At 36.7% G+C, this 13,511-nt stretch overlaps 1 protein-coding gene across 1 annotated transcript; it reads left to right on the top strand.

The window, feature by feature from the left end:
• Positions 1-1,576: 1,576 nt before the first annotated feature.
• LOC107225489 (carcinine transporter) lies at positions 1,577-13,410 on the top strand. The gene is made up of 10 exons (XM_046742013.1): positions 1,577-1,793; positions 6,257-6,591; positions 7,190-7,406; positions 7,473-7,731; positions 8,033-8,225; positions 8,322-8,540; positions 8,951-9,165; positions 9,802-9,977; positions 10,519-10,691; positions 12,665-13,410. Exons 2-10 carry the CDS (start codon positions 6,338-6,340, stop codon positions 12,720-12,722), a joined length of 1,764 nt encoding a protein of 587 aa, XP_046597969.1. The 5' UTR covers positions 1,577-1,793; positions 6,257-6,337; the 3' UTR covers positions 12,723-13,410.
• The last annotated feature ends 101 nt before the right edge of the window (positions 13,411-13,511 follow it).

The raw sequence follows: 13,511 nt of genomic DNA, 5'->3' as shown, positions 1-13,511 counted from the left end.
CCAGGAACCAATTACCAAAAGAAAAATGAGACGAAAAAAATATATATATAAGTAAAGTTGGGTTATTTGATGCGAAGTAATCAATTTTTGGAAAGAAAAATCTATTCGCCGGTGGCGAAGCGTCTGAAAATTGTTCGACGTGATAAAATGAGTTGCCCAGATGTAGAATAAACCGATATCAGTCAATTTGAATATTTCACGGGCCGTATCAGACAATTTTTGGATGGTCAAAACAAAAAAAAATCGTATCTATACGTGTTAAAGTCTCACCAATCAGTTGCACCCCTCAAATTCATAAATATTGATCAAAGAAGAGGTTACCCGAAACGGAAGTCTGAGGACTTTCAAAATAAATTTATCAAAAAAAATTTTCTCCTAGAAAATAAAAATCATTGGTAAAATCACCCATTTAAAGTATGTATAAAATATTAAAAGTAGTGGTTTTATCGACAATACCTTTCATGGATGTCGACTCATTATTCAACATAACGTCACTCGATTCCGGCAATTGGTTGTCAAATCATCCGAAATCCGTGGCGTTAAATGCAGTTGGACTTTTCTTATCAGCGTTATTCCATATTTCCGTGATATATTGCGTTCGTAATAAATGTTGTTGGAGTTCTGTTTTGCACGGCGCGACGGCAGATTACAAGCATCATGATTTGACAAACTTAGAGTGAGCGTGGATCCATGCCCACCTTTAAATTTGTATGTTTGCGTAAAAATTTCCATTCTGGCCGCACGAACGTCATTGCTTCTTTTGTTTTTTGTCTTTTTTTTTTTCTTCTTTTCATATAGTTGACAGGCGTAATCCTCCAAGGTGTTGAATGCATCGTTCTTACCAAAAGAACATGCACTGAATTTTGCAACAGCCTCTTGGTATCGTATACAATTTTTTAAATACCGTCAGAGATATCTTTTCCCATCCGATGCAATGCGGAATTGTAGTCACAGCCTGTCATCGCGTGAGAACCGAGCAAGGGTCTGGTTAATGACGGTTTTAATATTTCATAAAGCCGCGAAACGTTGATGTAACGCCGTGAGCATAACAACCGGTAACCCATTTGGCAGGCAGTTTCGAAACGTTCTTATCGTTTGTAACGTAATAGGTATAATTGAAAATGACGGAAAACAGTATTTTAGTAATCTCTGTAGGCATACAAAAGCTGTGAAACAATTTGCAAGTCAATTCCTGTGGTATCAGTCGGATGAATTTTATGAAATTTTTGAAAATGCGCTCGGGTCAAACGCAAGACGCACAATGATTGAAAACTGTATTTTTAGTAATACAGTAACAAAATCTATTTCACTTTTAATATCAGACGTATCATGATAACATGATCTGGCTTTTTTTAAATAGCTAGTCGGCTCTAGGGTCATCTAAACTATCGATTCTATATGATTTTATCCTTGGTACGATGACGCGTGCTTTTGGTCGTGGGCTCACGTGCCTCTCGTTTTATTCTGCCATATTCATGCCGTGTGAGTATGCAAGTGTCGTTTGTTTCAGCACTAGTCAATTATACAAACAGAATATATAAGACGCGCTGCTAACTTGACACCCAGATCAGTTAGAAGCAAACTTCGGTTTCGTTCGGCGAGAGAAGACGAAAGGACAATCTTGACAAATCGGACCCGATATTTTTTACATTCGTTCACGATTTCCAAAGAGAATCGATCACATTTACGGAGCTTGCAAGTCGAGAGCTTCCAAAATTCTAACTAATTGTGTTACCAAGTTTTTGAAACCACAAGTCGGTAAATCAATTTGCATCGTCCTGCAAATTTCGGAGGTAATTATAGATATTGTTCAAGCATACAATTTATATTCATGAAAAATCAACGCTACTCAATACGTATATTATACTGTTGTTATCGAAAACGCTCTGAATTTTTTTTTTCTATAACGTCCGCGGCTTTCTCAGTACAATCTGAACTTGTGGAACTCCGTTACGGTGACTTTCGTGTTCTCTAAACTAACGAATAAAGTTACATTAAATTTACTTGATTGCGAGGAACTCTGTTCGGTTCCGGATTGGAGGTATGTTAAGTTCGTTGTTTTTGATTCCGATTAGCATAGCTACGTGCTGACTCAGGCGGTTAATTCGTTGCAGCTCTATGCAATTTGGTAAGCAAGTTTTGCCGTCCAGGTTCAGTGACGCGGGCAATTATGCCATAGCACATCGCCAAATTCAAGCTCCGCTGCTTTTCCGTATTGGCTAACACGGAGTCAGACTCCAAGTCGTTCCCGCTTTCTTTTATCTCCTAAGCTGTCAGACACGGGGCTTGCACCCGTTGCTGGCACTGTGTCACAGAGGCAGGTGGTAGGGCCGTTCCCTATTTCCCTGTGCTACAAGTTCTGTGTATTATATTTATTCAAGTGTTCTACAGCAGCAAACGCAGGTATATTGCATTTCTCCAATAAAGCTTCAGTATCATCCAAGGTATAATCAATAGAAAAAAAAATATTTCCAAATGTGTAACCCCCAAAGCACATGTTCCTACGGTAGCCAACTTTGGATCAAAGGTTAATGCTAATTATCTCTGCTTCTAACAGAGATTAAAAGACAAATAATTGCGTCATGCTTAGGCCATGTTCCTACTGAGATTTAATGGAATCGATCCTACTTCGTCCGATCAACTATACTTGGAGTTTAATTTTGATATTGCCATCCGGAAGAGGGTCCTTTGTTTTAACCTTCTTTGGCGGTACAATTCGGTCGAGCACGGTGGCGTTGGTCAAGCCATCTGCCGGTGATCCGTCTCACTGCCCGCACCTGTGTCCCAGCATCGTGCATAGGTGAGAAGGCGTCACTGCGATCGTTAGTTCGTGATGTGTCGAAGATCGGTGTGTTGGCCGTTCTGTTAATCTCTACTCAGCCTCGGCCATGGTGTAAGAAAATATTACACCGTGGCCTCGGCGTTATGGCCGAACATTTCACAATGTATGTATATAAACAGAAAGATGAAGAGATTAAATTCGAATTCTTATCAAACCTTGAAAAACCTACGCTTCACGCTGTACTTCAATTCATTGTTTACTTTATACCCGTTTGCGGAAAAAATCAAGTTTACTCAATTGGTTGAACGAAAATAGGGTTACCAACTTTAAAATAGTTTTTACCGCAGGCAAATGTATTCGGCTGAATGTAACTTCTCGCGGTTAAAAAACCGAACAATATTCACAGCAAAGAAAAAAAAAAATGGGAAATGATATCATTATAAGGCGCAAATGGAACTTAATTCCATATTCCAATACTTAATTCAATGATATCTAAGGCACATCGGTAGAATTAAAATTAGTTCTTCACATTACTTGCAGCAATTGATGTGTAATGCAAAGTTGGTGTAGTTTTGAAAACTCTAATCTTCATCATTTCAGTTTGTAATGCTGGGAATTGAGAACAAGCACGTTTATATACGTAGATTTAAAAAAATGCAATTTATGCCCCGGTCGATTATAATGAAGATATTATAATAGAAAAAGAGTTTTCCAAAAATGAAAAGCTGTATAAACTTTTTTTTAATATAATCAACTCAACTGAATAACGGGAAATCATTTTTCAAGTCCTTAATTTCAATTCACTTATAACTTGCTTGAATTGGATTTATTTTTTTCTTTTGACACACCTGCGTTGAATAATTAAAAAATCTTCTCCCATCAAATTTACAAAAAGTGTTTGTTTTTTCATCTTTATGCAATTCACTTATAGCATATAATCCATAAAAAAATGGTGGTGCCCCATTTCGAATATTCTACGATGATGAATGAAAATATCATTCTTTTCAGGGCTGTTAGTGGTCAAGCCCCCTCCAAGAATATGACGCTAAAATTAACGAAATATGCTTATAATGCGGCTTAAAAATATTCGTAATACAACGAGAAAAACGTGATTAATGAATTTTCAACGAAGCATCATGCATGGTGTACAGAAACAAAACTGAATAAAAATTATAGTAAGACGGGTAGAGAAAACGGAAAATGAAATCAAAGCCTAGCAATCTATATATTAGGGTGTCCGTTATTTTGGTTATTTTGACATTTTTTTGATTTTCCGCAAAAATATGTCCATATTATAGAGAAAAAAAAACCTGTAAGTATAAAATTTTTCAGATATTACCACGTGTGCGTGAGCGATTGAAATTTAAAATGTGAAATACATCCAAATTTACGATGTTTTCAATTTTTTCTTTTTTTCTTTTTATCAGCTAAAATGGACCGAAAGAATGAATTTGATGCTTGAGAAAAATCTTTGCACTTCCAATTTAACATTAGAACAGAAGAGAAAATAATACATCATTTTCAAGTTTAACTTAGTGTCGTTATCTACGGGATACGTACGCTCATCTCAAATTATTTTGTTCCTGTGTATAGTTGGGAGTAAAGACATTGGTCTCAAGCACTAAAATGATTTTTACAGTTCATTTTAGTCTATGAAAACAAATAATTCAAGAACATGTTAGCTTTCAATGAATTATACATTAACAATTTCAATCAGCACTGGCGCGTGTTAATGATATACGAAAATTGTTGTATTTGGGGGAAATTTTCTTTTCGATGATATGAACGTACTGTTGGGGGGACAATTGTGACAAACAGAAGAAGAATTTGACAAAGTATAAGACGACTAGACTAATATTACCAATCCGACAAAAAGTGACTGACTAACAGGCCTACTTTTTGATCACAGAAAAGCTCCACTGTTGCATATTGTTAGGGTGTAAAAATATTTATCAAGAGAGTTAAATGAAGCTAACTGCAATTTTCACGTTTCTAAGTGAAGGGATATGTACTAATATATGCGACACGACGCAATGTACGATTGGTTTAGTGAACCAACAAACTAGCCGTTGATACATAATATTGTTTCAAATGAGTCCTGCAAGCTACATGGGGAATTGCATGTTCTGTTGATATCAAATTTACAGTATTTCCTGTTGTATTGTATTCTACAATGCCGTTTTCTATCTGTTAAAAAAGTACCTTCATTAAAATTTTATCCTCTGGACATTAATGTTTAAAATTTTAGCTCATATAAAACAGAGAATCTAGAGTCAGATTGAAATTCAAATGTAGTTAACGTTGAATTTCGTCATTCCTTAGCAATAAAACTGTGATGAAATATGACTGACTGTAGCGGAATCTAATTTGAGTTTACGTGTGGTGACGATATCGTTGATCGATAGTAACCGTAGCTGGTTACCGATTGATGGTAATGGTATACATTTTTCACTATTTACTACTTGCACATTTATAACTGATAGGCAGATCATTGAGATTGGGCAAAGGTGCGATTAGAATAGGCTATGATACGAACATGGCGGAATAACATGGTCTCAACTCATTGTTCTGGCAATATGATTACACAATAGTTGGCATCATTAGCTGCAATTGAAAACAAAAATCAGCCTTAGTAAATGTTTTTTTTTTTTAACTTTTTTAGTTACTTGCGACACCGACCCCTCCCACCTGCTACAGAACTCGCCGGCTAGACGCGACTTTATCAGTTGGTGATTATATCACAATATGAGTGCACCGAAAACTTTCTTAATAAATTGATGTGGGTTCAAACGTTGCTGACTCTCCGTCTACAACAAGAAATTAGTAGAACAATCGAATTTGTATTATCAAGTGAAACTCCGTTTAACAATTCCTTTTTTTTGTGTATTGATTAGCGATAAATTGACTCATTAGACTCGTTTCACTTGGCACGTGAAGAATTGAAAAATATTGACGCTTAATTGTAACTTTAATTTCATTTCTATCATTGTCTGCATAAATTCATTTTATCGATCGACTAAGCAGTCGGTAGTATGTTTTGACACACGAAATTGGATGCAACCTAATTTCGGGAAATAATTTCAGCTAAATAAATCATCAATATCATTTAAGACAGTTTTGAGTTCATCATTTAATTGATTACTAACATGCTGGATGCGTTATTCTATGCCTACAAGGTGTACTTTTTGACTGTTTTATCTTCAAAATTTACCTCGCAATGAAGAAGATGAGTCGAAAGATGAGATAAGAAGCGTTGCTGTAATTCATTGCGAACTTAATCGTTGGTTCAAATCTTTTCTCTTTCAAATCTTTTCCAAAAACTGCCTTGAGTGCAAAAATCCAGGAATAAATTGAATAAAGTGTTATTATTATTATTTTTTATTTTTGTCGTACAAGTATTCAACGTCGTATGCCACGATTAGGAAAATACAACGGCATTTATTTAGAAATCATAGAAAAATCTTCTGATTTCAGACTTGTTTGTGGTAAATGAAAATCAAATATTCTTACTACAAAAACAAATACTGGATAGGACATTTTAAATAAATCAAGAAAATGGTCGCGATTCCCGAGGAGGCGACAATGATCCAGGGCGGTAAAGTTGAAAGGAGAGTTCAAAACTTCGACGATGTTCTCCCTTATGTCGGAGGTGCTGGATGTTATCAGTGGATTCTATTTTTTCTACTTCTACCGTTTGCCTTTGGCTTCGGTTTTCTCTACTTCACTCAATATTTCATCACCCTCACACCAGATCAACATTGGTGCACGGTACCTGAATTGGAAGGATGGAATTTGACCGATCACGAAAAGTGAGCATTTCCATGAAAAAACTACGTTCTACGATACGACGTAATTTCGAAATTTTTCAAATACTCACTTCGCAGAGAAACTCGCGTAGATTTTGAAAGTATCAGCACACATTATGATTGCCGAAAAGGTTTCACACAAATTTTATTACGCTGACCAAATTGGTGACTGATTAGAATTTGTTTTTTTTTTTTTTTTTTGTTGTAAAATTCCGAAGCCTTCTGAGAATTATTTCAGAACCACTGAAAGTGTTTTAATTCGATGAAAATTGAAAATGAATAATGTCATTTATATTTCACGCTTTGGAAACAAAAAAAATTGGTGGCACGTAGAAACTCGATTTTACAGCATAAACCGACGTGTTCATAAAGCAAAAAAATTTCGACGTTCGACAATACGGAAAGTATTAAATTAAGAATGATGTAAATTTTCAAATTATTTCGAGGAATTAATTCACGAGAACATTTAGAATTTGTACCCCCCGATAATTTGAATGAGAATGTTGACCATTCAAACACTAATTGTGATCGAAGTCATGCAAATCTTGACTAACTCCAAAAATGTCTAAATAATTATTGAAGATAATTTTCTCGGTTCTAGAATTGCCTTTTCAATTCCGGTTGTCAGCACGACGGTTAATGAATCGGTAAAGGATAGTGTCGAGACTTATTCAAGATGCAACATGTACAATGTAAACTTCACAGAATTACTGAGTAATGGAATCAAGGAGCCGAATCGATCTTGGCCAAAAACCCCGTGCCTCCATGGATGGACATTTAATTTCAGCACCATTCCTTACGCGTCACTTGCAGCAGAAGTAAGCTTCAAGTGCAATTTATTTCCGTAAAGTCAAAATCATGCATGCAGCTTTCTGATTTCACAGCTCGAGTGGGTATGTAACAAAACGTATTACTCTTCGCTGGCTCAATCGACCTTCTACGTTGGCAGTATCATCGGTGGATTCATTTTCGGTTACATAGCCGATAATCATGGACGAATGCCTGCTTTAGTCATCTGCAACATGGTTGGTTGTGCTGCTGCGATTGCCACATCGTTTTGTAACAATTTCTGGTCGTTTTGTCTCTGCCGGTTCCTGGCAGGAACTGCGTTTGACAACTGCTTCAACATGATGTTCATCATTCGTAAGTCATACGAGTAATGATACTCTGTAATAACATATATATGAGCATTGTACAGTGTGAAAAATGATGGTGTTGAAATTAGCTAAGACTTGCTCGTGTGGATTATTAAAAAAACAATATTCTCGAGGTCAAATTTTAAATTCTACATCGGATAGTGTCATATTGACATCAGGAAGTAGGTGGTAGATTGACATCAGACAGCTTCAGATTGACACCAAATTATAGTCCATAGAAATCAACGCAGTATTTTTTTCCAGTGTAAATTGATTATTGGAGATAGACTGAATGGCATTGTTTACAGTGATCGAGTACGTTGATCTGCAGCATCGAACCTTCATGGCAAACGCATCCTTTGGTCTGTATTTTTCTTGCTCCGCCGGCGTTTTACCGTGGCTTGCATACTACATTGCTGATTGGCGAATTCTCAATGGGGTTACGGCGATACCATTGATGGCGGCGCTTTTTGCACCCTGGATAGTGCCGGAAAGTGCCAGGTGAGTGCTCGAAGTACGGTCATCTCGAGCATTCCATGTTACAAACGTTGAGAGTAGATTTGTTCGTGATGTTTGCACGAGGTCCATTTCTTCCAGATGGTACATCTCGAGCGGTAAGATTCCGAAAGCTGTGAAGACTTTGAAGAAAATTGCAAAGATCAACGGTAAGACCGTGGACAACGAAATCTACAAGGAATTCGAGGAGAGCTGTAACGAGATCATAAAGAACGACAAGTCACATGACAACTACACTGTTATGGATCTTTTCAAAAAGCCGCGCCTTGCTTTTATCACGGTCATGCTTAACATATACTGGTAAGATCATGGAGAAGTTATGGGAGATGTAGCATCCATCCCCCCCATTTTCAGTTGAGTAGCCCAAGTCAACATAATTTTTTTACTTGATTAATGCAAACAAGTTTGATGTCATTTTTCACCATAACAGTTAAAAAAATCGTTGTTACGTATCAAAAACTTTGTTTTTATGAGCAGACGAGCGGCAAACTTAATCCGACCGTCAGCGATCGTTTCGATACGATAAGTCGAAAGTTTCTACCTATTAGACTGGTCTATTTTTTACATATTTACACAAAATCAGCTAACTCAAGTTATTAAGTCGTCAGACATATTCAGTCTGCTAAATTTTGACGTTTTCTCTCAATATGTATAACCAAATATTTCATATGAGAAACGTATCAACTCCGCATTTGTTTCTATACAAATAGGCTTCTCATTCTTTTCGTGTATGACGGTCATGTTTGGAACATGAAATTGTTGGATCCGGATGTTTTCACGTCGTTCTCCTTGGGTGCTTTGACGGAATTGCCAGCTGCCTTAATACTGGTACTTTACCTCGATAAATGGGGTCGCCGATGGATGAGTTTTCTCTCTATGTTCGTCTGTGCAATATTTTCTTTCATTGCCTTGGCCGTGCCTACAGGTGAGCAAATATTTTATAAAGTATAATAAGTTTATTATAAACGACCATGTACATGCCAGGCAATTATTCCTGAGAAATCACAGTTTCATTGCAACGAATTAAATTTCAAACTCATCTAGATTTTTATTGAATACACATTGACGGCAAACAAATTTTTATCACTCCCGAAGACTGTGGAAAATATCCTAAAAAATACACCTAAGCCGATCCGTTCTCAAGAAATCAAAATGCATAAGTCACACGAATAAATTTGATCTGACGCAGCCAAAAAAAAATATAAAATCATATAATAAAAAAATAGAAACCTCTATTGTGCGAACAAAAGAGTTTTCTGAAGTGACTAAAATTCAGTGAATTATTTAACGCGTCGTAAAGTTTTCTCAGTAGAATTTTCAGCTTATACGTTATTTCTGACAGGTGCTCGAGGGAAACAAAAAATTATTTGCTCAAATGATAGAGAAATTTATGCCACGAGGTACAAATTTTTAACGGTGTTTGTAAAGAAATAAAAAGATGCTCACATTGACATGAATTTTTGCGAATTTTAAGGTGTTTCCCTCCCGTTAAAATTTGTAGCATTTTAATTGGGCATCGCTAAGATAATGTTTATTTACGCTCCTCCTAGTTTTATTTTAGGTGCTACCGCAGTTGCAATGGGAATAATTGCGCGCTTTGGGGTGAACTTAGCTGGGAATATTGGATTTCAGTATGCCGCAGAAATGTTGCCCACGGTTGTCAGGGCGCAGGGTGTATCCCTGATTCACACTCTCGGATACATTGCCCATATGATCGGACCCTATATCGTTTATTTGGTAAGTTTCTCTACCTACGAATAACATAAGTTTTACGATTTGTTGAAGCCAATAGCTCAGTATGATCCAGAAACGTTCGAATATTTCATTCTTTCGCAAAACTCGGTGGCAAGAGGTACAACACTTTTAACGACATCTCTCAAAAAACGATATGTGCAAAAATCAGAAGTTTTTCGTGTAACTTTTGATGAAATTTGAATTTGCTCTCATGTATAGTAATGAGTAACAGGAAACATCAAAAGGGGAAGAATAAGAATTTTCGTGACACAGCGAATCAAGTTATAAATCAAATTCTGCTATTTTTATGGCTGAGGTTTGTTCTCTGCAATCAGAAAAGAATTTTCAAAACATAACTTACTACGAATAAGAGAGAGGAAAGACAACATAAAAAGATGAATCATGCTTTAATAACGATCCTGTTTATTTTTTGATTCATGCGTTCACTTAGGTCCTTCTACAATTTTCAATTATTTTGCAGCTATGGATGTAGCTACTTCCAATTATAATTTCATTAATCTATCATCTTATCATCATTTTTCAGGATGACGTATCTCCGTACCTACCATTGACGGTACTTGGACTGCTTTCCCTTGTTGTGGCTGTGCAATCTTTATTTCTGCCCGAAACGTTGGGCCAAGATTTACCGCAGACGTTGCAGGATGGAAATGACTTCGGTATTGAACAGAACTTTTGGTGGATGCCATGCATATCAAGGTGAGAAATGAGAACATATTCGCATTATTGGTAATAATAAATGCCAGAAACCAATGATTGATAGTAGACTGACATGTATCGTCTTAATTGAAGAATCAGTCACTTGGTGTGATCCTCACGCAGTAATAAAATGGACAAATTCAAGTCTTGCTTTTTTTACAGTCGATTTTGAAAACCATATTGAATTAGATTATGTACCGATCCTTTTGTGATTTCCAAATGCTTACAACTACGCTCTCAAATCACTCTAAGAACTAGTGGAGCTGGTAACGCAACCTATAACACCGAAACTTGTAAGCATTACATTATTTTGGCGTTCTAACTGAAAATTTAACCGCGGAAACAATTAAGGGTCTCCTCGTTTTAGGCCGATAAAGGTCCAACTTTGAAACGCTGTAACTTAGCGTAAATTACGAGTAGGAAGTTGAGTGGGAAACGATTTTGAAGCTGATAACCTTGACTTCAAGCTCAATTTTTCAGATATAGTCTCTACATGTTTTTGCTCAAGTAATCGTATCTCTGAGACACTTATGTCAAATTTGTAAAGTGAACGTTTGACGTCACGTGGCCATACGTGATGAACGGAATATTATTTTTGATTTGCCAGACAGACGTTTTGCAGCTCGGAGTTTTCCGTTAAAAATGGTTATTTCAAATTTTGTCCACAACATTTTGTCACTTGGTTATCCAGTATCAAATGAAATAGGGTCTGAACAACTTTTATCCTATGTAACAAATGGAAAAACCTTAAATAAATGCTAATGCCGAAGGTAAGCGTACAATCTCCGTTCTACGTTTGAATTCCAGTATCTTTGGTGTTGAAGAACATAGGAAAAGTTTAAAAAGTAGGGTTTTGAAGAAAAACCTTTATTCTTTGAGATGCTGTGACAGAAAGCATGATCGTGATTTTTACTGAAGTTGTGCACCGATAAAGTGTAAATTTTGATCACCATATTTTAAGGGCCATCTTTCGAAATTTGTGGAATTTTTCATTCACGTTAAAGATAATTTACGATAAGAGATTCGAAGAGGCAGAATTCAAATTTTTAACCTTTGTTTAAAAAAATGTTGTACATTGGTTTTTTCGCCTGTTACGCAAGATCAAAGTTTTTCGGATACTGTGTCTTTTGATATTGAACAACTTGACGAGAAAAAATCACAGACAAAATTTGAAAAGACCATTTTGAACGTAAAACTCCAAAGCTGTTACTGGGTGAATCAGCTGCTCCGATTCCCGCGTAACGACCTGTCGCGCCGGGTGTTAATTGCCGAATGATCTCGCGCGCTGAGCGCTCCGATTTTCAGTTTGATCGCTTCGATTGCCGGTGGCGCCCTCTGCGAGCGGAACAGATTTGTCGCGCGGTTACCACATTTCGGTAGCGTATGTATGTATGTATGTACACACGTAGTTTTATTCTTTCGGCATATCCATCGAGGCAATCCCAAGCGACACGAGCATCTTTGCGTTCTGTCTTTCAGAACAGCCCATTGCGCATTGCGTTCATTCCTTGTGCCGTGCCTTGGAATTCAGTCACTCCTCAGGGCACTACCCCCGCCATCTCGGGGGTTCATTCTCTTCATTTTCCGGGTTGTCTGGATCCATAATTGACTCGTAGATATAATGGTTACGTCCCACGGCCCAGGTCACGATACAGTCGACAACACAAGCTACAAAATGGCTATCATGAAATACTAAAACAAAATGTTGTTCATCGCACTTCATCGTACTCGTTTTAAATGAAATTTTGTACATGCAATTTACGCAAAAATGCAACGTTTCAAAGTTGGTTAATTTTTTACACGTGTGTCGTTCAAACAGTTAATTGAAAACGTAAATTTTAGCATTTCAAAATCACAAAAGAATCGGTAGATATTCTAATTCAAATGTTTTTCGAAATAAGCAAATACAAAATGAAGAAATTAATTCACACAGCTGATCATTTTTCCACAAAAATTTACTTAAAATATTGCAGCACTTCCGAAAGGAAGAAAAAATTCCGAAAGCTGTCACCTACAAATGTGCTGCCGTAAAGGATCAGCAGCCTCGACCGGTTGGATCGAAAGAATTATAACAGTATGCAAAGCCAGAGCGTTATAAAATATAAAGAAAAATCATTTATTGCGCTTAGAAAACTCAATAGTTTGGAGAGTGATCACAAGTATCGCCTTATTATTGGGATTTCTATAAAGAACAAACAACCCTGAGAAAAAAAATTAGATCCACGTATACACTTTTTGGTACGATTTTGATTAAATTTTATCTTCATAGATCTAAATTTTAAAGAATCATAGATCTGCCGAGATTTTCATAGATATAAGTAGATTTACGTACACTTGAGTTCGTCTGATATTGCGAATGAATACTTATGCCTCTTAGATCTCCGTATATCTACTTGAATCTCGGTATTTACTTAAACCGGAATAGACCACATTGAATTAGAACTTTGTCCTGATTAGATTTAAGTAAATCTGATTTGATTTATGTAGATCTCTTCAGACCTGGTTGTACATCTGAATATAAGATCAAACCTGAACAGACCAACCAGTACCCACTAAATTTTATTTTAAGTACTATCTAACCAGTTGTACTAGGTATAAGCTAAACATGATACGCATTTCAAAGATCGCCGTGGCTCAAATGGTAGAATACAAGTCACTGAAATATAATAATACTGGAACGCTCACCGCATGGCTCGATACACGGCTGGCTTTCCAGCGAGAGACAGATAGCTCCGAAGTGAAGTGCTGTCTCTCTTGCACCAGTAAAGTCTTCCAAAAAGCTTGTAGACCAAAGATCAGTGTCCCTTTCACATGTGTTTT

The sequence above is a fragment of the Neodiprion lecontei genome, chromosome 5 (genome assembly GCF_021901455.1).
Source record: "Neodiprion lecontei isolate iyNeoLeco1 chromosome 5, iyNeoLeco1.1, whole genome shotgun sequence".
Taxonomy (NCBI): domain Eukaryota; kingdom Metazoa; phylum Arthropoda; class Insecta; order Hymenoptera; family Diprionidae; genus Neodiprion; species Neodiprion lecontei.
Note: the sequence above shows the minus strand (reverse complement) of the source record. Positions and strands in the feature narration are given on the sequence as shown.

Excerpts from the sequence above, each read along its gene's own strand:
- LOC107225489 (XM_046742013.1), top strand. The coding sequence starts at position 6,338 with ATGGTCGCGATTCCCGAGGAGGCGACAATGATCCAGGGCGGTAAAGTT. Across the intron at positions 8,541-8,950 it reads GTCATGCTTAACATATACTG|GCTTCTCATTCTTTTCGTGT; the intron begins GTAAGATCATGG and ends CTATACAAATAG. Across the intron at positions 9,166-9,801 it reads TGCCTTGGCCGTGCCTACAG|GTGCTACCGCAGTTGCAATG; the intron begins GTGAGCAAATAT and ends GTTTTATTTTAG.